General features: G+C 41.7%; 1 protein-coding gene across 3 annotated transcripts in view; it reads right to left on the bottom strand.

Annotated features, from left to right (window-relative positions):
- Positions 1–2,011: 2,011 nt before the first annotated feature.
- The window catches only part of RNF2 (ring finger protein 2), a 30,140-nt gene continuing 5,154 nt past the window's right edge, over positions 2,012–26,997 (bottom strand). For 2 of the 3 annotated variants that reach the window (XM_064454381.1, XM_064454380.1), the window contains exons 2-7: positions 9,583–9,671; positions 9,048–9,208; positions 7,618–7,833; positions 6,472–6,744; positions 5,165–5,336; positions 2,012–4,216 (exon numbers count right to left, since the gene is read on the bottom strand). In XM_064454381.1, the coding sequence (XP_064310451.1) occupies positions 4,115–4,216; positions 5,165–5,336; positions 6,472–6,744; positions 7,618–7,833; positions 9,048–9,208; positions 9,583–9,669 (1,011 nt within the window). In that variant the 5' untranslated portion in view covers positions 9,670–9,671 and the 3' untranslated portion in view covers positions 2,012–4,114. The remainder of the gene's footprint in view (positions 4,217–5,164; positions 5,337–6,471; positions 6,745–7,617; positions 7,834–9,047; positions 9,209–9,582; positions 9,672–26,997) is intronic. The other variant, XM_064454382.1, reaches the window with a different exon arrangement.

Consider the following 26,997-nt stretch of genomic DNA (forward strand, 5'->3'; position numbering starts at 1 on the left):
ATTTGGGGTTAAATTGGAAAGATAAATGCAAGGAGAAAGAAAAGGTAGTGTTCCCTAGTTGTTCTGAACTAAGTATTCAGACTTTTAAAGAAGTGGAGCGTGCTTGCAGATAGCACGCTGCTCACTTCAGTGTTAATGTATGTGGGATAGAACCAGTCAGTTAACTGGATCAAAAGTGTGTTCCAATTACAATAAAGTAGGCTAAAAAGAGTTTAACTGAAGCCTGTTATGGGAAATATTTTTGATTACTTTCACAGCTCCTCCAAAGGAACAGAGGGTATTGTGCATCTTTTCCAAGTCAAAGCAACAATTCCTTGGTGGGTGTAGCTGTGCACAAGGAGGGGCAGAGAAAGTGATGTTCAGGCTTGTCCGTACAATTCAGGCTTTTTTCCTCTGGGCAGAAGCCACTACAGTCTGGACCAGAAGTTTCACCTGTAGCAAGCAACCAGCAGTGGGGTGTTTAACTCAGGCCCGAGAGAATTCTCTTTCGGTTCATTAGGTGTCTCAGTTGTTCATCAGGTAGGGTCAGCCCTGCAATAATTAGTTAACTAGTGTTGGTTCAAGGCTGTTGTTTAGAGGCTTCTCCTTCATATTTTTTGATTCTATTAGGAGGCATGACTAGTACATTGTCCTCATGCTGTATGGAAACAGAGTTTGGGGAACCAAAGCCAAGCAGATGGCTGTGCCTCAAAACAACGGCCAGTAGTAACCTTGCCACCAACACCTGCATTATCCTAATTTATTTACTGCTATATTTACTACTGTAATAGCCAACCCTGGCAACGTGGATTACCCAAGTTGATCAAAACTGCTTTGGGTTGTGATGTTGTACAACCAGGCCAGAGCTGATACTTGGTGCTCTGCGCCACTATCACTAATGCCAGACCTTCAACATGCAACAACTCTCTTGTTTGGATCAAGGTGTTAACAGCAAGTGGCTTGGGCTGAACAGAAGATCAGAACTGATTAACTGCTGGAACCATTAGGGTACTGAAATCAGTATTAGGATATCAGCTGATCACCATGCTGGCAGACAAACACCAGAAGATGATGGAAAATTGTTACCATTAAGTTAATGCTTTTTAGCTGAGGGACATGTCTACCTACCCACTGCACACAGCAGAGGACAGCTGCCCATGATCTCTCTGGGGGTTTTCTGTTTAGCTCTGACTGAGGGAAGCTTTGAGAGAGAGTTAAAGCTGTTCACAGAAGCCTCTGAAAAATCAGCGTCAACAGAACATGCAGCAGGAGTACAGGCAGAAACAGACCTCCTTCCACAACCAGAGTGAGCTTAGGTTCAGTACATCTCAAGAAACTCCTCCCTTAGTGTACACAAGTCTTCCCTTTTAGCCCAAGGTGCATCCTTCTGGTTAGAAGTTTGAATTGTTGATCTAAAACAAGGAAAGGAGCAGAACACTTTTTTTTAATAACGTACCCCAGCCCAAGTGATTTGTTACAGTTATCCTACACTGCGTTATCTTGAAGCTGCCTAATGTATTACATGCAACCGAAGTTGCTGGGTTTAACCCAAGTGCTGTGAAAATCCTTCATCCCATTTTTGACATGTCTCTGGAAGAGCTGCTGTCTTCAATGTGCCTCGGTATTTCTCATTCAAGGCACGTAACGCGCTCAGGAGTTTGGTTGGTTTCAATGGGCTGTAACAGTGCTCAGGGCCAGACTCAAATCACCACCAGTGGATCAGCGGCCCCTACTCACCCTTCCCTCTGGACAACCACAAACACGGCAGCACTAACAAACAAACAAAAACTGGCCAAAGGGTTTCTTTCATGAATTATAAGAGGAAGCAGCACTGGAATTTCCAATAGGTTGTTGGTAACATTTTTGCTTTTATTGTCAATTTGAGAATTTCAGTGCGACTTTAGTTGGATACTAGAGCTATTAGGTTTACCCGTACCTAACGCACATTATGTACTTAAAAAATACCATGGCTTTAAAAGGTGGAAGAGCAAAAGTCATTCCCAAAATAAAATAGTTTATAGCACTAAAAGAGTCACAGTGCAATCAATGGTTTAATCAAACAACTACATTATATATATATATATATAATAAAGAACATAAATATTCAGTAAATTCACTACAACATGAAAATAAAAGCTTCACATTCTCCCACGCTTTTTAAAGCTGGGGACAAAGTGACAGACAGCTCCTAGACAGACTGCTCAGCTTCACAAACACCTCTCTTGCTTAAGGGACTGGACATTACCTTAGTTATCACAATGGGAAGGAAGGTATGCTGCAACTAATCTAGAAGTTTCCCCATAAATTTTAAAGCATTTATAATCACCGCTCTCCCACCCCCCAGATTATATTTAGTGGACATGCACTACTAGTCTATACAATGCAATATTTCACCAGAAAGTCATGAATAACCTCTTTCCTTAAAACCTGCCCCCTCTGTTCTGGGGCCTGAAAACTTCCATTTCATGTCACAAAAAACTCAGGTCTTTCCAGTAAGAGAAAATAACAGTTACTCAAAGAAGCCTGTGCAGTTTTTACATTGGGATAAAGCTGATCTGAAACAGCAATTGGAATGGACATGTATTTACAAGTGCTAGGCTGACAGACGGAAGCGATGAAGGGTACTTCCTTCCCGAGAGAATCCCCGAGCATCTGAATACTTACATACCACACGCCAAACACAGTCTAACTACAGGCAAGACAAAGAAGGACCAATACCACTTGGTTTGAAGTGTATTTCTTCTCACCTATCACAGCAACTTCTTTTGCTTCTAGCTTCAGGTGCAAACGGGTGAAGGCTTCATCAGCAAGTCTTACAGCAAAGGGAATCTCACGGTGACATCATTTCCCTTATGACAGAACACTAATAGGTAAAGCAACCCCCATCAAGCGACAGCAAGGTCCAGAGCGAGGGAAGAGGAGTTTAACATGCAAATGAACAGTAGCTACTGGACTTTATACAACAGCCTACTGCCAAGTTTTAAAACTTGAACCTAAATTTAAGACACTAAATGGTAAACTTTGTCAAGTACTAAAATTGTTTTCCAAAGTGCTAAGCCACATTTGTTAAAGCTATGGCAAAGAAAGAAAAAAAAAATATCTTTGAGCAGCTTATGGTTGAAGTCCTCCCTACCCAGACTGAAGCCTGGATAAGTTCACAGCTGGGGGGCCATCAGTTCCAGAAAGCAAAGCATTTCAATGTTGCATTATGTCTGTGTGGTGGAATTTCAGGGATTTGCTTTAAAAAAAAAAAAGTTTTCAAGACAGATCTTTGTAGAAAGTTCTGATATATTCACAGTAAAAATCTGTTACAGGGAACAGAGTAGGGCTGTAAAACTTCTGGAATGTTTTGTTCAATTAAGCTTGTGAGGACAAGATAATGCTGCAGCAGGAGCCAGGTGGGAAGCTGCAGCATGCATCAAGACCGACATCTTCTACACAGGGAGGAGTCGGGTTTTTGGGGGTCTTTTTGACTGAAATATTTGTTAAAAAGCAAACCAATCTCATTAATCACCTTGCACTGACATGTTCAGCCCAATAAACAGCAAGGTTTTAAAGTGTCAGTTTTCTCACTACAGCTCTACTTGTTCACAAGAAAATGACTAATAAATCTTTTCTAGGGAATCAGATTACCTCTAGCTGCAAGACTATCAGAAATCAATTCTCTAACAATCTGTTACATGGATAACCATTAGCAAATTGCAACATTTAACACATTCCTTGGCATATGTCACTATTGAATAGACTTACTTAGCCATCCAATGCTCAATACTTCACAGAGGCTACTATAAACTGTGTCAAATGTATTAGAAATCCAGATTTACCTGGACAAAATTAAGACATTCCAAACCGGAACACGCGTTCAGTTATCATGCATTAGGAACAAAAAAGCATGTCAAACACTGGAATGCACTGGAGAAGGTCATTTAGTCTCCTAAGGAAAAACCAAAAACCCAAAACAAAGACTAAATTAAATACGACCCAGAATACTGTCTAATCGTGTTAATAAGTATACTGAGAGAGCCTGAAGGCATCACATGTATTGTCCGTGAAGATAATGGTGGTGCCTTCTTTTAATATTAAAGAAGTCATAGCTATAAAAAGAGTTAGTCCCATCTCAGTTTTCCAGCACAGCTTATTTATGTTCCTTTGTTGGCGCATAGTACAGTTCCATGGGTTTGTTCACCTTCCAGTACTTCTCACTGACCAGTTCCAAGGAAAATGACCCATTTAATACCTAGAAGAGAACACCAAAACAGAAATGAAATCTGATGGCTTGCATGGGTAGTACTGTAGCAACAGACAACTACTTAAATCAGAGGAACATGCTGACTTGAAGTCATTGATAATGTGGGACAAGATGGTCGGTAACCCCTCAGCGTCAAAAAGCAACAATGCAAGCTATTCCGAACTCCTGCTCCCTAAAACAGCACGAAAACGCACTTTTGGAAAAGGCAATATAGTTGTAAATAAAACGAACTCGAGTTTTTCTCTTTCCTCTCTCTGCAAACAGGGGGAGTAGTAGATGTGTATTTACACCAGAAGCACCTCTGCTTTTGTCTGAGGGACAATCGGCAGTCATGTTTGAAACCTGTTTGAAATAGACTCCTATTGCAAAACGCCTGCCTGTCCCTTAACCAGAAGGCTGATTTTATACAGATAAATGCCCAAGTGTAAGACCAGGCCCAGAGTTCAATCTAATAGTGATATTGCCCTATTGTTGTATATTCTGAAGTCAGCAACTGAGAGGAGGGATTCTTCCCTAAGTGTACTCACAGTTCTCTCATAGTGGAATATTAGAAGCCTACATGGAAGTAAAGAAACACCACCTTACAACAGACACTTCATGGTGCTAGAGCTATCTGCTCTTGAAACAAGATTCTCAGATGAAGTAATATTTTTCCTCTTCAATTTTAACTGTAAAATCATGGCATAAGTCAGCTAGTCGTTGCTAGCATCACTGGATTTTTCCCAAGCAATTTATATGCCCCCTTTTCTGCTAACCAAGCTTTTGCTGTATACATTTCCTACAAAGGAATTGATCCACGTCTAAATAAACAACCTGGTGCTATGAATTTTATCCCTAAGCCAACTCAGGAGAAGTCCAGCTGAGTGGATATTAATCAGGTCACTGTCAAAGATGCACTGATGCTCAGTTTCACTCTTAGCCAGAAGTTCTACTTACAGTGAACTGCCCGTTGGCAGTAGCAATGTAAATGGTATACTGCTTCTCGCTGGCCGTGTCAAGGTTCATCTGGTTTGATTCTCCTTTGCTACGAAGCTCCTCCAAAGCCAATCTCACAGCTAGATACTTGGACAAGTGATCAACAGTGGCATTGCCTGAGGTCTTGATGTATCTGTGGCAACAACCACAAAGATAATCAGAGATGTTTGAATTGCGGGTATGGGAAAAAGACATCTGGAACACCCCCAGATACTAAGCATCAAGTGTGAAAAGGCCTTTGAAGACAATTCACAACACGAATATTAATTGCTTTCACCCAAGGCACGCGAGCAACTTACCAAATTACATTGTTCCAAAGTGCCCTTACATATTTTTGATGCTTCTCCCACAGGAGACGTTTGCAGAGAGAAGACAGCACTGCCCTGTCATCTGCTTGACATGAAAAACCTATTTAACAGGTTTTGTCAAGGGGTTTTGAGAACTACTCACAACTGCTGAAATCTGGGCTTAGATACAGTCTGAAGTGCCTGGACAGAAAGCTGTGAGCTGCAAGAGCTATACATGCAACACTCTCTGCACCTCATTAAAGTTACTCTTTCTTATTGTTTCACTATCTGTTCTCACTTTAATTCTTCACACAAGAATTAAAGGCTGATGTAAATACTGCAGAGCCCTCTCCCAGAAGCTTAGCTCTTTGCCTTTCAAAACAACCCCCAGAACTCCCTTGCAATTCCAACCAAAAAGAAAAGCTGGCTGAAACTTAATAATACCTGTATAGGCACTACAGAGGGATGTCTCATCAGGAGAGAAAAGTCAGAAAGAGTTCTAAGGAAACTCCATGAGACTGCTTATTGCTGTGATCCAACATCTGCAGTCTGTGTGTCGACTGGATCATGAAAAAAATGCCAGGAAAAGCTTCCAGCCTACAAATCCTGCTGACACAAAGCTGCTCTGAAAACTGCTGACACTTACGCAAGGTTTATTTCCAAGGAATCTTATAATAAGAAGAAAGGGGCTGATATTGTAACATCATCCTAGTACCTACTGTGAACCGCAATGCTAGAAACCCTTAAAACCACCTTTATTTGTGCTCAAAGGCTTAATACAGATTGTTACTGTATTCTTGGTAATAGTTGAGCAGTACCATCTACTTGACTTGCAATGGAAAGAAGGAAAGAGCGTATATGATTAAACAGGATGTGGTATGACCAAAGTAAATTGATTTTTAAAAGCCCCAATGAGTGATAGAAAACAAAAACAACAGAAAATAACAGCAGAACACATGAAGAGGAATAGAAGACATTTACCTCGTCTGTGCACTGTCGTCGTTCTCCATGAGGGTTGGATGAGGCCTGAAGACTAATTCGATTTCACTAGCACCATCCATGACGGGGTCTATTGCCACAGTTGTGTTGTTATTGTCCAGTTCTAACCCAGAATCATCCGATGTTTTGGTCCTTTTATTACTAGGCCCCGCTTCCTGATTGCTGTGTGTTGAGGCATTGCTACAGTGCGAACTGTCACCGTTGTCTTCTGCTCCACTGCCATTCTCAATCTGCTGTTTCTTGCCCCTCTGTAGCCTGATCAGAAGTAGGTAGAAATCTAATCCACATTTGGAATTCAGCCAATGTACAGGCCCACAATGCTTGTACAACTCCTCCCTCTCCCAGTCTCCATCATGCAGAAGTTAGACAAATGCACACGCAAGCACTAAACATTTCAGAGATATTTAAAGCTTTTTTAAAAAAACAAAACAAAACAAAAAAAACCTTCATTCTTTCTTATCAAAAGATACTCACAGACAAGACTATGGACTTTTTTCCTATCCCTCAAATGCCTTTTAGATGTGTTTTAAGGTAATTTTTAACTTCATACAGGTTTGGGGTTTTTTTTCCATTTTTTCAGGCAATTTCAGACCATTATTTTTGTCTAAACATGAATCCACATGTGATTAGAAAATATAAATCACACCATGCTTCACCACAACATAAAATCTGGGGCTTCTTTCCCAGCTGGTTCTCTTAGGTTAAAATACACACCCAGAATTTCAATACTGTGTAAACGCCATATATTCCAGCCTTGTGAATTGAGTCGCAATTAAAACCTAAGTTCTAGCACTATGAGCGTTTATTTGCATGTAATGGTAAGATGTTGGTGCAGGATTTGTTGTATTACCATTTATTATCTAAGACATCGTGGCGATAAGTTGGTAACACTAAGCTGAAATCTGCTGTCTGCATCAGGCTGCCACAGAGGTTGCAGGCAGTGATACAAACATACTATTAGAAGACAAAAAGGTTAAAAATTATTTTGCCAAAGGTTAAAAATTATGTTGGCAGACTTTAGAGGAAAGAAGAGGAATCACAAGCTATACAGGGAGTGAGGACGGAGGGTATATTTTTAGTGTTAAGGCAAACAAGGTTACATGTGGACAAATTACATGGATTACATACCTGTTCATAGCCTGAATCTTTAATCCTTCCTCAATGCTGTGACTTAAAGCTTGCTGGTTATTGTGCTTGCTGATTCTTGCTAGCACTCTCTCCTGATGAGCTTCATATTCATCTCGGCTTGGATAAATTTTACTGATGAGAGCATCAAAATTGGGATCTGGTCTCAGTGATCTTTTCGAAACTAGCTTTTTACGACACGTGGGGCATTCTTTGTTGCTGGACACAAACAAGAAGGGAGAAAACAGCACTAACTCTCCAGAAATAATGAAACTCTGCCCTAATGCTGCAGTTCTTAGTCAAAGTGCTCACCAAGACTCAGTGTTTATAGTAAATCTGGAATGGGACTTCTACCTTTTGACAAATCAGGTAGTTCCAGACCTTTAAACAAAAACCCCAAACATGTATCTCCCTTCATTTTTTTAAAAAAAGTATGTTCAAGCAAACTCTATTTAGACTGAAGAGTTCAAAAGTTCCACTCGGCAAAATGGTTCTTCCCTTAACCCTCTGGATGGATTTTCACCTGGAAAAAATGCATGTCTAGTGGGAGTTCTATTACAGCACAGTCTTCCTAGCACTCGCAGGACAAAACAGAGATTAAGGAACCTGTTCTATAGTTCAAGCACCAGTTACTGGGAAAAATAAAACAGTCTTGTCCTTCCTACCATTTTGTTCTCATTTAACTAAAATGTCAGGTTCACACATTTTTTTTCCTGTAAGAGGAAGAGGCCTCAATAGCTGAAACACTGGCTCCTCTACTCCTGATGGCTTTGTTTCCCTCTAATGCATTTTTGCTAATTACTCAACAGAATTTACACAGGCACAGCAAATTAAGTGTGACCTCTGAGCACAGGTAATTGCCATTATCAGAAATAGATACTCACATAATCAACTTAACTGCTGTTGGCTACCTCAGAATTCTATTGCTTTTAGGAAAATATGAACTTGTAATTGAAGAATACAAGAAAAATTACTCATACTTTAGCATAGGTTGTTTCAGTAGTGAAGCTTGGAAGCAGCACTACTGCTGAGAGACCACACGATTTGCAATTTTTTTTTAGGAAAAGGAAGAATAAGGGAAATGAGACTCATTTTGTAAGTCATGTAGGGTACTTTTGTTTTGCTGTTACTCGATTGAAAAAAATAAAGAAAAAAGAAAGAAACAACAGGAAAACAAGAGGAAGAAGGTTTTCAACTGCTTGTGAGAAACAAACTTATGGGATGATTTTTCACATGAGGAAAAAAACAGACCTGGTCTGCCACAGATGCCTGAACACACAAGAATGAAATATGGAAGGTGTGCTACACATCCAGACACTTGCAGTGCACAGGCACGTAACTGTTCCACATCAACACCCAGGACATAAAGGATTTCCTTGAGCACATTTTCATCTTAAACGAAATCCTTTTTCCCTATAATAATATTTACATACCCACTCCTGAGGGCTGTAATGATACAGTCAGCACAGAAGCGATGCAAACATTCTTTTGTTGTCATGGTGTTTTTTAACATATCCAAACAGATGGGACACATCAGTTCACTGTGCAGGCTCCTGGGTGACACCACTATTTCCAAGCCATCGGTGATTGCTTCCTAGTGGAAAATAAAGTAAAAGTTCTTTAGCAGAATTTAGTAACTTCCTCACAGAGATTGCATATTTTACTCTTCTTTTAAAGAGAAACACAGTAAAAAGACAAAAGGCACACACAGCCACACTGAACACACACACACACACACACAGAGCTAAAGGAAGAAAAAAAGAAATAAAGATCAAACATTGGTTTATTTTTCTAATATCATAAGACAGGTTTTGTTTTGGAAGGATTTTTTCTAACGTATACTATCATTTAAAATAGGCAGTTAACACTCCTAAAGGAAAAAAGAACATATTAAATGTCAAGCTTCATGTTCTTAAAAGCATAAAAAAAAAGACTTGCCATAAAGGCCAGCTCTTTAACATGTATTACCTGAGGCGTTCTTTGCAATTCGTACAAACTGAGCTCCCATGTTTTGCTTAAAGGTTGCGTCCCATTTGTCTGCACGGCTTGAGACATGGCTGGGAAGAAAAAGAGAAACAAGTCGCACGCTCACATACCCCTGACTAGAGGAGCCAGCTCCCTCTCCTGAGCAGGCTTCTCTGGCGAGCGCGGAGTCCCCAGGTCCCTACTGACACAGCAGTCTCTGTGCCACCAAAGCAGAAGTACAGGGGGAACACTTGTTCATCCAAGTGCCAGGCTCCACTGTGTCACACATGGATAGTCCCATGCACTGTACCACTCCAGAAAAACTGAGGGAGTCAGTCAGCCATGAACACTTTGCAAAAATCAATTAAGGTTCTTAAACAAAAGTGACATAGAACTGAAGGCCATAGAACTTTGGCTCTCTGGTGTGAAAGCTGCAAATGCCACCTGATGCGGAAAAGATTCATAAACACCCACTTACAAACATGCACACAGGTCAAGTAGGGTCTGCTTCCCAACAAAATGGAAGGTCAAAATTATACACGCACACAGAAAACTAGCTAAACATGTTCACTGGAGGTATGCTATACTGCCTTTCTTTGTCCTCCTGAAAAATATATCGCTAGGGTTTTCCAATTGGAAGTTTAGAGAATCCTGAAAGGTCAAGTAAAACCTAGTCACTGCCTAATTTCAATCAAGAGGTGTGGTCTTCCTGTTCCACTGGGCTCAGAGGATGTGCACTTGATTTGCAGTGACACTGGTGGGGAGCAGGGTGCGAAGTCAGAAGCTTCCTAGTTTCAGAAACCCAAATCATACATATAGTATCAGGGTTTTGCTCATTTTTCATAACAGTAGTGGTAGACAGGCGTTCCTGGAAGTAGATGGGGCTAAAAATCACTGCACTCAACAGACAGCTGATACAAAACCACTGCTGCAGAACTTGCTTCCAGGCAAAGGCACACATCACCTTTTCATTAATAAACAAATAAATAAATAACTAGAACATTAAAAAAAAAAAAACCACAGAGAAACTGTAATGCTTTCCCGTCATAATTTTGGGATTATTGTATGAGATGGGGCAAAACTACACATGGTTGTTGCAGACGTGGAAGGATGTCAGGTCAAAACATCAGAAGAAAATGATGTTTCTGAACAGAAAATATTTTCACACTGAGGGAGAAAGAATCATAAAATCATAAAATTATTAAGGTTGGAAAAGACCTCTGAGATGATCAAGTCCAACTGTCAACCCAACACTATAATGCCTCCTAAACCATGCCCCAAAGTGCCATGTCTACACATTTTCTGAACACCTCCATGGATGGTGACTCCACCACCACTCTGGGCAGCCTCTTCCAACGCCTGACCACTCTTTCAGTAAAGACATTTTTCCTAATATCCAATCTAAACCTCCCCTGACACAACTTGAAGCCATTTCCTCTCATGCTATCACTAGTAACTTGGGAGAAGAGACCAACACCCACCTCGCTACAGCCTCCTTTCAGGTAGTTGCAGAGGGCGATAAGGTCTCCCCTCAGCCTCCTCCAGGCTAAACACCCCCAGCTCCCTCAGCTGGTCCTCATAAGACCCGCTCTCCACATCCTTCACCAGCTTCGCTGCCCTTCTCTGGACACGCTCCAGCCAACTCAGTGTCCTTCTTGTAGTGAGGTAATCCTCCCCATCTCTCAAAAATGCCTGCCTTGAAGCAGGAAAACTTATCCTAGACTGTGTAGTACGTTTAAAAAACTAAATGTAACCATGTAAGAGGCAAGAGATTGCAGTTGCAGACATTTCTACTTGGTAGAAAAAGCAGAAGTGCTTTCTTCCTTTTTAACTTTTTTTAAAATCTAGGTTTGTATTTCCAGACCCTCCAAATCAGCAGCCAAATGCAGATTCCATTGGCGTCTACCAGGTACACTATAATTTAGTTTCCAGTTCATCAGGTTCTATATGAAAAGAGTCAACCTCTCTGGAGAACAAGGTCACTTTATAATCTTTAATTACTTGTTAAGGGAAAAGCGAGAGCAGCAGTTCAGCAAAGATTATTATACCTACTTTTATCCAGGCACAGAACCTAGAGTTTTCTCCCCTCATAAAAAAACAAGGGGGGAAAAAAAAGCCCGATATGAAGTAGCCATGTCCACTATTATGTCTAATAGGTAACAAGGGTCTGAAAAGGCATTAAATATTTAGGAGATTACATCATCAAAAATAACTGATTTTTAATATATGTATATTGTGCCCTAAAAATACAGTTTTATTTATCACAAGGGACATGTTCCTCTGTGTGGATCAGAAAAGTAAGATGCCCAGTTAGGACCTCACCTCTCCATTAAAAGTGACAAGCCACCAGGACCCAGCTGCAGACTGTCAGCTCCCAGTCTGGCCAAGCATTGGACCGTCCTGACGGGACTCTGGGCATTTTATTTAAATTATTCAGAGGTATGAATTTAATTATGGTACTAAGTGACACACCTCAGCAAAGAAGCAATGTTGGAAGGAAATAGTATTTTTCTACGTTCTAATTTCACTATTCCAGGCGTACAGGAAGTCAAGACCTTCAGGAGAAGGATTTTTGCTACATGTTGTTGCCAGTCAGTTGTTCTAACAGAGGACCAACATTATTATTCTGTGTTTGCACTGGATACTATTCTTGAGTGCTTTTAAAGCTGACACATTTGATTAACTATCATTTCAACTACTGAGAGAAATTCATGAAGCTGCTAATCATCCACACCCTTCCCAAAATCTGCTGAAGCATACAGTCAGACTGCAGCAGATGAAAACATGTAAGTCCCAGTAAATCTAGCCCCTCTTAACAGAAAAGCCTGTTCCCAACATTATGCAGCTCCATCACAGTAAAGAGCTCATCTAAGCAGCCCCATAGTAAAGAGATCATCACACGCACAAGTAATATCTTGCCTAAACTTGCACGCTTACACTTGCTAACACCAAACGGCAGCTCTCTGGGTACCAGACTGCCAGCAAACCCATCAATCCAGAGAACAAGTGTATTAGCATTACCATGTATATTGCAGCCTTGCCTCACATGGCAGAAGACACAATACAAGTGTCATGATAAATAACTGACCAGCTTTACTCTAAAAGCTTCTAATCTGAGATGCTGAGTGCTTCATTCTCACCTGGACTGCACTGACAGCACTTTCAAATTTTAAGAGGAAAAACACTGGCCTTAAAGCTAGCTGAAAGCTGGAGAGATCCACCCAGCCCACTTTGTCACTAGCAAACACCTCCTCCACCTCTGGTATGTACAAAGTCGAAATCGGAGGAACAGTGGAAACATGGTCAATTCGAACATGCTAAAAAGCTCCCTTCCCCTCCCCCCTCAAAAAAATCAACAACAACAAAATCACATTACGTTGCATGGAGCCTTTCATCTGCTTGATCAATAAATAAGCCAACTTAGCTTTTTCCCCATTCCCCTGCAGTTTCCAGATCTGTACTGGGTCTGAAAAATGCATGCGAATGAGGCTTGACTTCTCTTCCTTATAACAGTGTTGGACATTGGATTGGATTAAGTTTCTTCACACTGCTGAAATCTAATACAGCAACATCAACAGCTGGCACCAGTATCAAAGATCAAACTCCTCAACTGGGAGAGGCATTTTGACCTAAAATTGCACTGACCATGTAATAGCCACCAAGTATCAACTAGCAGTCTCAAAATCATAACCAGTAAACCAGCTCTTTAGATATTCTCCTCAGCGACTGATCTTCTCCATTTGCTTGGGGAACAGAAGTAGGAAAAACCTCTACAGTCAGCTGACTCTCAAGTCAAGCTTTACAGCCAAGCAGGAGGAGATTGCACTGGCCCCTTACTCTCAGGTTTAACAGCAAATAGTTAGGCAACCACAGTGACATCTGTTTTAAGTAAGCAAGTACTCTTTAGAGGGGGTAATTTTCAAAGCACATCCCAAACAGCACTGCTTAGTTTGTTTTCAGGTGTCATTCAATCTGTTGGTCTCCAGTAGAAAAAACCCTAATGAGCAAGACATGACTGGGCTGGACTCCACCATTCTCTCTGTTCTTGTGCTGGCTGTGGAGCCGAATTGCTTTGGACAGACCATCTCCAGCTCTCCTTGCCTGGCAGAAAGGTGAATCCAACCGAAGGGCTTCTTCTAGCTGTTCTGAATGTGCCAAGACATTCACAGCCTGCAACGATAATACTCCTTAGTTCAGTTTTCTTTTAAGACTGTCCACCACTGTTAGATTTTAAGCAGGCACCTGCTAAAAGAAATCCTGAATGGTGCAGGCCATGCTAGCTGATCCTTTCTAAGCTACAAAATAAGGAAAAGTCTTTCAGGAGGCAAACAAGGGGTTTCTTTTCCTGTTGTTGTATTTTTAAATCTGAACAAAGTGTCGAAGTGGAGAGTTTCTAGACAGAAAGAACAACAGACTTCATTAACTACTACTGGCAAGGGGAGAGAAGATACAGAATAAATATAAAACTTCACATTTATTCTTCTAGTCTTGAAATTCATTCCACTGAAATCTCACATTCTTAAGTTGCGTCTTCACTGACATAGTTTACTATTCCTCTGCATCCCCTTTAGCATTAAAAAAAAAATAAAGTCTTACTAACAATTTTATCATGGTCATTTTTCCAACTCAAAATATGAAGCAGATTTCATCACAACAACATCTACTTAAGTTTTCAGCTATTCAACATTTCAATCTTCTCCACTTCATAAACGGAAACTACGAGATCTCTTCTTCAGAGGTCACAGATTTTAGCACTGGGAACAATGAGCAGTCAGATACCCCTGTAAGCCTTTTTTCATCATTAAGTTTTTGAAACAACTTCTAGAGCATCAAGACTTTATACTTTTTATCACTTTTTACCTTTATGGCTTCTCTCTACCCTCAGGATAAGAGGAAGTAACCAGTCACACAACACCAGGGTGATATGAAGGGGAGAAGCCACAATTCTGGAGGCAGATCAAACATCTTTCTCTCGGAGCCACTAACAAGTACTAGTTGTTGTGATCTATGCTATAACCAGAAGGCCACTTGTGTCAGTCATTAAAAAAAAAAAAAAAACAAAAAAAAAAAACAAAAAAAAAAAACCTCAACCAATATTATAAGGACACCTGCAATCCTTCAGACTGACTCAACTCTTAAGTGCCAACTTCGTAATTACAGAGCATGCACATCTGTCTCTATCAAAGCAAGAGCTGACTGCTATAACCAAAAGAACACATTACCAATCTGAGAACCAGAAATTCTACGAACCTCCTCAGGTTTGATTCCTTGTCACTTCCCAGTTCCAAATGGCAGCCGAAAAAAGGGAAACAATCTAACGTTTAGTCACCAAACTTGCCTAGCTGCTTGGTGCCTTATAGAATAAAACCAGAAGAGGAAAAGGGAGATTGCTAAAGGTTATCAGAATGTGTCAATTTTGATTTCTTTGTACCCAGGATGTTTCTCAGTTCTCCACATTGCCAGAACATTAAAACCAAAAGAAAACAAAAGCCACCTGTGCTGTTCTTAAGGAGCTTAGGAAACTTTTGATGAATTTTATATAACCAAACATTATCCCCAAGTTGAATAGCTCCCTAACTAGGCTGGGAGATGAGCCTGCTGGCTTCAGTAAAAAGCACCGCATCATTTCATTTCAAAGACTTGCAATTTAAGCCTGATTTCCTTGGAAAACAGGGCTTACGCAACCTTGTTCTTTGCACTCATCTACCTGTAGGCTATTTTCCAAAACCAAATTTGAAGACAAACAGCCGGGGTTTAAAAACATAACAATAAAATAAATCTTGTTCCTGAAGTGCTGGAAAACAGGCAGACAGTTACAGTAAAAAATCGCAGTATGAAAGACCCCATCAGAAAAGCCCCTCTAATCTTCTGCCTGCTTACTGACTGGGGAATTTATGCTGGAAAGTCCTTCCACATGCTTAGATAAAACTCCAACAGAGCAACATCTGCACTTGCCACATACCACATCCACTTTACAAGCTTTATAGTGAAACATGTTTAATTATTTGCTCAAATATAGTTCTGAGTCCCAATAGGTCAGGCATTTGGGTACCCCGTTCCTGAACCTGTCCAGGCTCTTTAAAAAAAATTAATACACACATTTTTAAACAGTATAAAATCCTTAGAAATCAACTTTTTTTTCCCAAGTTTTAAAAGGTAAACAGTTAGACTTAAAAAACAGTAGAAGAGTGAGACCTCTATTTGGTATGCCAAGTTCAACAGCACCTTCAACTGTTCCATTTTTTTTATTCCCAAAGGATTAATTCTTTTAAAAACAGGTATGATAGTAGAGTTACTTTGGAAGCTCAGCAGGATTAAAGTTTTACATTTTATTCTCTCTGAGACTGTGCTAGTATTGGGGACAAATTGCATGCTTTGACACAGTATTAAATTCAATCATTCATTTCAATTTATTCAATTAGAGCATTCTGAAATTTAAGTTTTTTATGCTTTTACTTTCTGGCTAAGAGCTTGATTTGAAAAAAAATTCTGGAAAGACATTATTTGAAGGAATTAATCTTCACTGCAGTTCACTGGCAGCCCAGATTACAACTGAATGTTAAGCAATGTAGGACAACCACTACCAGATTACAATCTAGTACTTTCAGTATTCACTCTTTTCTTAAGTTTTTGTCATCTCTAGGTCTCAAAATCCCTGGGAGACAGCTGAATCGGGTTCTGGCCTGGAGCTTATTTTGTTCCCAGCTCTGAAATTAACTGCTCAATGATCCTGAACAAGTATGTCACTGCCATTTGTCTGTGTCCCCCTTCCTCTTCTGCTTGTTTACTCATATTGTCACCACTCTTCAAACTGTCCCTGGCTACGTTTATATTGCACTCACTCTCATTATATACTGATCTCAGAAGGGGATAAGCTTGAGAGAGGAATGTCCTACTGAAGTGTTTTTAGTTCATTCAGCTATCAGTCTTTGTCCTCCTGATATGAAATCCAATGTCAAAATGTCCCTTAGCAGGAAGGTTTTTATTTGCAAATCAAATTCCATATTATATTAACCATGTGCAGAGTCATCTTTTCTTGACACAATCAGTCATGATCTATGCTAACAACAAATTCAAGCTCATCAATTCATGTTCAGAGTTGCGTTCGAAACACAGCACCTCTGCAGTGCAGCTCACTTCCAACGTGCGAGGTTCAACTGTTGGTCTTGCAGACTTGTAAGACAGAAGATTTTGTATTCATCATAATCTCTTACAGTCATTAAAACCCCATTAAGAATTTTTAGGAGCTAGTGCTGTGGACTCATTCCATGAGCCAGACATAAAAGAGCAATTACATAAACTGCCACAACAAAAAGCATACATACAGACAGAATAAACTGTTAAGTGTCGAACAGTATACTTCATAAGGGAAACTAAAGCTATACTGAAAGCATAAAACCATAGCAAAAGCATCACGAATAAAAGGTCACTTCAGAGAGGTTTTGGGACTTGGCAGTTTTAGGTTTACAGTTGGACTCAATGATATTAAGGGTCTTGGCCAACCTAAATGCTTCTGATTCTGACACGTCTTGAACACAGTGTGTAATGCGCAGCGTTGACATACACACAGAGCGCACGCACGTGATCAGAGGATGGAACACCTCTCCTATGACAAAAGCCTGAGAGAGTTGGAGTTGCTCAGCGTGGAGAAGAGATGGCTCCACAGACACCTTATTGCAGCCTTTCTAATACTTAAGGGAGCTTATAAGAAAGATGGGGACAAACTTTTTAGTAGGGCCTGTTGCGATAGGACAAGGGGTAATGGTTTTAAACTAAAAGGTAGATTTAAACTAGATCCAAGGAAGAAATATTTTATAATAAGGGTGGTGAAACACTGGCCTAGGTTGACCAGAGAGGCAGTAGATGCCCCATCCCCAGAAACATTCAAGGTTAGGTTGGACGGGGCTCTGAGCAACCTGATCTAGATGATGTTCCCACTCTTTGCAGAGGGGTTGGACCAGATGACCCTCAAAGGTCCCTTCCAGCCCAAACCGTTCTGTGATTCTGATTCTATGATCTCCACTCCTGCAGACAGTCAAACTCAACTGGACATGGTCATGCACAATGTGATCTAATTGGCCCTACTTTTACCAGGAGGTTGTAGTAGATGATCTCTAGAGGTCTCTTCCAACGCACATTATTCTAATTATGGGAGTATCTCACTGTTGGAGAAATTTATACCTAGGTTTGCTGAATAGAAAGCAACACAGCCAAGAAAAGCCAACAGCAACTAACACTAATCAGGCAATAACGCATTGCCATAATAAAAAGCTGAAGAAACCCAAACAGGACCTTCCCCTACACCACAGCTGCACACACACACCTTTTACAATTTATGTGGCTGAACATGATTATATGAACATCCTCCTTACCCAGAAATGAAACATCAGAAGGCTTTTTTAGGGACTACAGTGACCACTCGCTTTATACAAAGTAGAACCCATTTGTTTGAACTGTGTGAAAACAGAAACAAGGGAACTGGGCCTTTAGATACCTACTATGTTATAAAAAATATCCAGCAAGTCCACTTAACGTGGGAATTTCCTCCATAAACACATGATATAACCACATATTTAAGAAAAAGAACACTTTCCTTAAATATCTTCTGAGAACTTGTGGAAGCAGCACTAAAATTCACCACTAGGTATTTTTGTCTAAACTGGAAAATTAACAAACAAGCCCCAAAACACCATACTAATGTTTTCTGAGAATATAATTTCTCCCTCCTGTACATGTATTTAAACTGGTCAACAGCAAGCAAAAATGCCTTGGGTTTTGACCATCTACTAAAAGCAGGCCTCTTGAGAGCTGAAGGTATCTGTTCAAATTTAACATTTGTAATGGTTAGAATAGAGCTGTAAACAGAGATGGATTAGTAGTCAATCTGCAAATGGATGTTATCAAGTGAATAGTTCCAGCTACTATCACAGAATGCCTAAACGTACATTCATGGGCTAATTTTGAAATTTTTACCAAACACTTGATCAGTAAATACTCTACAGCAATGTAAGTAAGCTCCTTTGTAAAAGCCTACTACATTTAAAAGTGAGTGGTTAGAAAGCTTACACAAAGCCAGCGTTTAAAATACATTTGTAGACTTTACCTAGATGTCTATCGTTTGCAAAGCACAATCAAAGCCAATTAAAAGACTATTAAAGATGCCAAATTAATACAAACTTTGAAGCTGAAACTACGAATAGCAATTACATGCTCCAGAAGCCAAATGTGATAACAAATGAGTACTTACCATGCCTTCCATCCTTAAGGCACATTAGCATGCAAACAAATGCATCTTTGCACTATATTTCACAGAATCACAGAATCCCAGGTTGGAAGGGACCTCAGGGATCATCTAGTCCAACCCTTTCTAGGAAGAGCACAGTCTAGACAAGATGGCCCAGCACCCTGTCCAGACGACTCTTGAAGGTGTCCAACGTGGCCGAGTCAACCACTTCCCTGGGGAGATTATTCCAATGGTTGACTGTCCTCACTGTGAAAAATTTCCCTCTCGTGTCCAATCAGAATCTCCCAAGAACAACTTGTGTCCATTCCCCCTTGTCCTCTCCATGGGACTCCTTGTAAAAAGGGAATCCCCACCTTCTTTGTAGCTGCCCCTTAAGTACTGGGACATGGGGATGAGATCCCCTCTGAGCCTCCTTTTCTCAACGCTGAACAAACCCAGTTCTCCCAGCCTATCCTCACATGGCAGGCTTCCCCATCCTTTGATCATCTTTATGGCCCTTCTCTGGACCCCTTCCAGCCTGTCCACATCCCTTCTGTATAGCGGGGACCAGAACTGTACACAGTACTCCAGGTGTGGCCTGACAAGCGCCGAGTAGAGCGGGATGACAACTTCTTTCTCTCTGCTGGCGATGCCCTTTTTGATTCAACCCAGCATCCTGTTGGCCTTCTTGGCCACAGCAGCACACTGTTTGCTCATGTTGAGCTTCCTGTCCACCAGAACCCCAGGTCCCTTTCCACAGAGCTGCTCTCCAGCCAGGTGGATCCCAGTCTGTGCTGCACTCCCAGATTATGTTTTCTCAGGTGCAAGACCTTACACTTCTCCTTGTTGAACTTCATAAGGTTCTTGCTGGCCCACTCTTCCAGCCTATCCAGATCTCCCTGCAGAGCAGCTCTCCCTTCTGGAGCGTCTACTTCCCCACTCAACTTGGTGTCATCCGCAAACTTCATCAGGCTACGCTTGATGCCGTTATCCGGATCGTTTATAAAGATGTTGAATAACATTCAGCCCAATATCCATCCCTGGGGGGACCCCACTAGTGACAGGTTGCCACTTGGAAAAGGAGCTATTTACCACCACCCTTTGGGTGCAGCCTGTCAGCCAGTTTCCCACCCACTGCACAGACCACTTGTCTAGGCCATAACGCATTAATTCCTCCAGGTGGAGACTGTGGGGGACCGTATCAAAGGCCCTGGAGAAGTCCAGGTAGACAATGTCCACCGCCTGCCCCATGTCAACCAGGCAAGTCACTTTGTCATAGAAAGCCACCAGGTTTGTCAAGCACAATCTGCCCTTAGTGAAGCCATCTTGGCTTTTCCCAATCACGTGCTTCATTTGACTTGTGATGGCCCCCAGGAGGATTCGTTCCATAACTTTCCCAGGGATTGAAGTAAGGCTGATGGGCCTATAGTTACCCGGATCCTCCCTCAAGCCTTTCTTGTAGATAAGGGTAACATTTGCCTTCCTCCAGTCCTCTGGGACATCCCCCGTTCTCCTTGACTTCTCGAAGATTATGGAGAGTGGCCTTGCAATGACATCAGCCAGCTCTCTCAACACCCTCGGGTGGATGGCGTCAGGGCCCATTGATTTGTGGGGGTCAAGCTCCTGTAGTAATTCATGTACTAACTCTTCCTTCACTGATGGTGGGTCGGTGTTTGGATCAACCAGCAATTCCCAAAGCCTGGGACTCTCCAGTGCTGGTAAAGACAGAGGTGAAGCAGGTGTTGAGGACCTCTGCCTTTTCTGCATCATTGGTGACTGACTCTCCTTTTCCATTTAACAGTGGGCCTATGTTTTCCTTCTTTTTCTACTTACAAACTGAGGGAGAAGAGACATAGCTACAGCTTGTTGTTACATGCTCCATAAAAGCGATTAAACCATCACACCATTAACTCCATGGGCAACAGTGCTGCTGGACAACGCAGACTTTGGCCTCTTCAGGGATCCTCTTGATAGAGTACCATGGGATAAAGCCCTGGAGGGAAGAGGGGCCCAAGAAAGCTGGTTAACATTTAAGGATCACCCCCTCCAAGCTCAGGAGTGACGCATCCCAACAAAGAGGAAGTCAGGCGAAAAACGCCAGGAGTCCTGTGTGGATGAACAAGGAGCTCATGGACAAACTCAAACACAAAAAGAAAGCCTACAGAAAGTGGAAAGACAGATAGCCTGGGGGGAAAACAGAGAAATTGTCCAAGCAGCCAGGGATCTGGTCAGAAAAGCTAAAGCAATGCTAGAATTAAATCTGGCCACGGACATCAGGGACAAGAAACGCTTCTATAGATATATAAGTGATAAAAAAAAGAAACGTGGGCCGTCTCTGGAAGGAAATGGGAGACCTAGTTACCTGGGATATGGAGAAGGCTGAGGGACTCTATGAATTTTGTGCTTCAGTCTTTACTAGCAAGTGCTCAAGCCACACCGCCCAAGCTGCAGAATGCAAAGGCACGGACTGGGAGAATGAAGAACGACCCACTGTAGAAGATCAGGCTCGAGACCGTCTAAGGAACCTGAAGGTGCACAAGTCCATGGGACCTGATATGATGCACCCATGGGTCCTGAGGGAACTGGCAGATGAAGTTGTTAAGCCACTATCCATTATATTTGACAAGTTGTCACAGTCTGGTGAAGTTCCCACTGACTGGAAAAGGGGAAAAATACCCCCATTTTCAAATAGGGAAAAAGGAAGACCCAGGTATCTACAGGCCAGTCATTCTCATCTCTGTGCCTGGCAAGATCATGGAGCAGATCCTCCTGGAAACTGTGCTAAGGCACAACGAAAATAAGGAGGCAACTGGTGACAGCCAACATGGCTTCACTAAGGGCAAACCGTGCCTCACAAATCTAGTGGCCTTCTACAGCGGGGTTACAGCGTTGCTGGATAAGGGAAAAGCAACTGACATAATCTACTGGACTTGTGCAAAACATCTGACACTGTCCCGCACAACATCCTTGCCTCTAAATTGAAGAGACATGGATTTAATGGATGGACCACTTGATGGATAAGGAATGGGCTGGAGGGTTGCACTCAAAAGAGTTGCAGTCAACAGCTCAATGTCCAAGTGCAGACCAGTGACAAGTGGTGTTCCTCAGGGGTTGGTGTTGGGACTGGCGCTGTTTAACATCTTTGTTGGCAACACAGTGGGATTGAGCGTACCCTCAGCAAGTTTGCTGATGACACCAAGCTATGTGGTGCAGTCAATGCACTGGAGGGAAGAGATGCCACCATCCAGAGGGACCCTGACAGGCTTGAGAGGTGGGCCCATGTGAACCTCATGAAGTTCATCAAGGTCAAGTGCAAGGTCCTGCATGTGGGTCAGGGCAATCCCAAGCACAAGTACTGGCTGGGCGGAGAATGGATTGAGAGCAGCCCTGAGGAGAAGGACTTGGAGGTGTCAGGTGATGAGAAGCTTGACATGACCCAGCAATGTGTGCTTGCAGCCCAGAAAGCCAACCGTATCCTGGGCTGCATAGCCAGCAGCATGGCCAGCAGGTTGAGGGAGGTGATTTTCCCCTTCTACCCCACTCTCATGAGACCCCACCTGGAGTACCGTGTTCAGTTCTGGGGCCCCCAGCAAAAGAAGGATATAGACCTGTTGGAGGGAGTCCAGAGGAGGGCCACAAACATGATCAGAGGGCTGGAGCACCTCTTCTACTAGGACAGGCTGAGAGAGCTGGGCTTGTTCAGCCTGGAGAAGAAAAAGCTCTGGGGAGACCATATAGCAGCCTTCCAGTGCCTGAAGGGGGCTTAAAAAAAAGCTGGAGAGGGACTTCTCACAAGGTCATGTAGTGATAGGACATGGGGTAATGGCTTTACACTGAAAGAGGGTAGATTTAGATTAGAGATAAGGAAGAAATTCTTCACTATGAGGGTGGTGAGGCACTGGAATGGGTTGCCCAGAGAAGCTGTGGGTGCCCCATCCCTGGAAGTGTTCAAGGCCAGGTTGGATGGGGCTTTGAGCAACCTGGTCTAGCAGAAGGTGTCCCTGCCTATGGGAAGGGGGGTTGGAACTAGATGGTCTTTAAGGTCCCTTCCAACCCAAACCATTCCATGAAATAAGAAAGCAATCAGGTTCGTCAGGGCATCATCCTTGGATCCTGCACTGGGCTTAAGTAGTATGCGTTTAAACTATCTCCATCATTACAACCCCACCTACTACCTCCATGCCAAAAAACACTCCTTGCAAGTGCCAGCACAGTTCCTACCCCATTTCCTTCCCAAATACCACAAGGAAAGACACTGTTACTCATATGTCTCCCTGCAATCACCCAAAGCCTCCACCACACTGCAGGAAGCCTCCACTCTTCCACCTCTCTCCAAACCTACTGCAAAAGAGCAAAGATCACGTCAACCCAGAGAGAAACCCCCATCTACCTCCACTGCAGATTCAGCCGCTGTCCTTACATGCTTCCCCAGACAAATGAATAACGGTGCAAAGACCACATTTACATTTATGATTGTTTGAAGGCTGACATTATAACCTGCACCTTAGGAAAGCTATTAGCCATGAGGCACTCATACTAAGTATCCTCTCTCCTTTCTTCCCAGATCCAAGGAATTCTGTATTCATTCTTAAAGAGCAAACCTGGAAGGAAACCTGTTTCTGAGCTACACAAAATAAACACAAACTAAGTCTGAATAAAAATGTATGACAATAAAGAACGGCTGGGAACATCCTGAGGCCACACATTACTGTAAATAATAATGTATATTAATGCAAGCAATCTGACTGCAGTGCACGTTACAGTCAATGTTTAATGTGATGAAAAACTTCAAGCAGGTCTACCCTTTCACTATTTCAGGTCATTCCAATTTCAGTTACACTTACAGGATAGGGTGATGCACACTAAGAAACAGATGCAATGTGACAGCCATCCTGACAATCCCAGTTTAACAATGTTTCCATCTGGTTCCTTGCTATCTTATTTTCCCACTTTAGTTACACAAGTAAATTAAGAGGTTCAAATGTTTTGATCAATTATATCAATATAGCCCCGCTATGACTGAGAAAAAAATGTAGCTATAATAAAACCAGAAAACTAATATTAAAATTATTTTACTTTCAGATGGGTACATCCAACTCCCGCTTAATGTCAGATAACTGATTGGACTGGCACAATGAAGAAGTTACTAATACAAAAAAATTATTTGTACATACATGAGTGCTAGATGTTTCCACGGTTGTGCCAAGTTCTACATTTAAAATATAAATCCAGCCTGTTCTGTATAGAAAAAATAACATATTCTCCTTTTCTTTTTAGTATTGTGTCACCACAATGTGTATTAGGAGAAGTTATAAGTCTGGATTTCTACAGGCTGCTTGAAAACACATCATCTTTAAGACAGTTTGTCAGATTCTCTCATTGACCACTTAAAATCTAGTCTAGATTTCTCAAAATGTGAAGCTCATTGAAACCCATTGTAAAGGTCACCCTAGAAAAATTCATATTTTTTCTTCTTATCCCATTACTTTCAATAACAAAGCTTTTCACCTAGAAGAGACTCAACTACATAAGAGGCTATTTTATGAACACCAATAGTGGAAGTATATGAAGATTAGGGAAGCTGTGTTTATTCCCACAGTAAGTATTATAAAGCTCTTCATTTTCAGATGGTCAAACTGAGAAATCCAAGCAGTTAGCAGAGACAGACATCCTCATTTCTGCCCTAAAACACTACCAGCCAGGAGAAAGAAACAGAAGAAAAAAAATGTAATTCATTCAAGACCACAGACTCAAAAATGTCCCAAAGCAGCCAATAAAACTGAGGAATGCAGGGAAACCCGAGGCACCACTGCAGTTCAGCAGCCTCAGTCCGTAACACCACAGACGTTTTCCCAACATGATTGTCTCTCTCAATCACACTAGCTCCGAGTTTTTACTTTTCCTGATAATTAGTCCCAAAGTCCCATTTTCCTACAACCTGCCCCATAAACTTAAAAGGCACTTCTCTTCAACATAAAAAAAAATTCCTTCCTTGAAAACCAAGTAAGAACACCTAATGCAGTGATTAAACGTCCAGTAGGCTACTGGACAGACAGCATCTGGCAGAGGGGAAAAAAATATAATGCTGACATTTCTGAAACACAGGAGCTTGCTAGCACATGGTCTTTTACAGTTTCTCCACTGTATTTATTCTCCTCAGGAAGAAAGTGGTTTTGCCTGGTGCCTGAAGGCATGGGATCATCCAGTTAATTGTCATTCACAATTTACTGGACCTGAAACAAATGATCCATGGAGTATGGCAGCATTTCCAATCTGGCCTTCAAGCTGCTCATCCCAGCCTTTAGAAACATTTGTGCTATGACCTCATGCAAACCATCTGCTATACACATGTACACCTATGGAAGAATTCAATTAATCTAATCCTAATAGAAGTGACCAAAAAGGAGAGACAATCCGCCCATTTTAGATGCCAACAGCATGTTTTACAGAAAAAAAAAAAGGGGGGGTGGGGGGTCAAATTAAACTTTTGGTCATTCTCAAGGCTGTTTTACCACAGTCTTACGAACACTCACGTACATGGACACATTGGGCATGACAGAAGTATGTGATTTTAAGTCGATGCTTCTCTCTGTATTTATCACAGTAAAGTACCATAAAGCATAAGCACTATATGCCCATGTATATTGCTTTTAAGTCGCTGATACACAAATTCAAGTTTATTCTAATGGGTTCTATATGCCTTGCTAGGGGCATCAGCTGCCTTTTCACACTGCCTCCTGGATCACTCCATTACTTTCCATAACCTCAGTCCTCAATGTTCAACTTCTTTACAGTTCTGTATCATACCCTCCTGGACATCTCCTCAACTACAAATAATGAAATACACAAAATTACCACAGCACTTGCAGACAACTCTCTCTATATCACGTTAGCTGCCTCCAGACAGTCCAGAATTCACCCATCTTCCTCTAGCTGTCATACCTACAAATGTCAAATTCATCACATTTCAAAACCAGGGTATTCCTATACTCAAAAGTTTAGATCTTTTTTATCTTGGAGGGATTAAGTAAAAATCTTAAGTAAAAACCTTTGCCAGCAATTCATATAAAAAAGAAAACAGCCGTTATCAAGCCATAATTTAGCTATCTGAACTAACATACTAAGCAGAACCCTGTGCAGTAGTACGTAGAATTGCCATTTTCTGTTATTTGTTAACTTTTATGAAAAGTTTCTCATGTTATGAAGTACACTACTGTATACTGTGTGTATGACTACTCAGGTGAGTTTCAAAACTGAAGTTGTTAAGCTCTTAGAGTTCAATCAACCTCTAGACTTCAGAATTAACAACCAATTGTGAAGGAGAAAAGCAAAAATGCCTTTCTAAAATCCTGCCTAAAACTCATTTCAGTGCTGTTACCAGATCAGAGTAGGAGGGACAAAAGATTGAAAACTTTTGGGAACAAATAAAAGTAAATCTTCAAACTCCAGAAAAGTTTAATCTGTCAGATCAACTAAATACATGCAAACAGGCCAGGAACAATACATGCTGCCTTAGGATATTTTTGATCAGATTCACTTTTTTCCTTTTTCTTTGTTTAAATTCATTGTCTAGCAGTACATTTATAGCGCACTGGACCTCACAGTCTGCAGTGAAAGACCACAGTTACATAGATGTGACTGTATCAAAATACCATGTACCTTGCCATTGTGGAGTATACCCCTGTCCTGGTTTTGGCTGGGATAGAGTAAATTTTCTTCATAGTAGCTAGTATGGGGCTGCGTTTTGGATTTGTGCTGGAAACAGTGGCGATAACCTGGAGGTGTTTTAGTTGTTGCTAAGTAGTGCTTACACTAGGCAAGGACTTTTTCAGCTTCCCATGCTCTGCTGGGCGCTCCAGAAGCTGGAAGGGGACACAGCCAGGACAGCTGACCCCAACTGACCCACACCATATGGCGTCATGCTCAGCATATAAAGCTGGGGACATTTGGAGTGATAGCATTTGTTTCCCAAGTAACCATTAGGAGTGATGGAGCCCTGCTCTCCTGGGGGTGGCTGAACACCTGCCTGCCAGTGGGAAGGAGTGAATGAATTCCGTGATTTGTTTTGCTTGCATGTGCGGCTTTTGCTTTACCTATTAAGCTGTCTTTATCTCAACCCATGAGTTTTCTCACTTTTACTCTTCTGATTCTCTCCCCTGTCCCACCGGGGGGAGTGAACAAGTGGCTGTGTGGTG

Source organism: Phalacrocorax carbo, chromosome 6 (assembly GCF_963921805.1).
Source record: "Phalacrocorax carbo chromosome 6, bPhaCar2.1, whole genome shotgun sequence".
Lineage (NCBI taxonomy): Eukaryota > Metazoa > Chordata > Aves > Suliformes > Phalacrocoracidae > Phalacrocorax > Phalacrocorax carbo.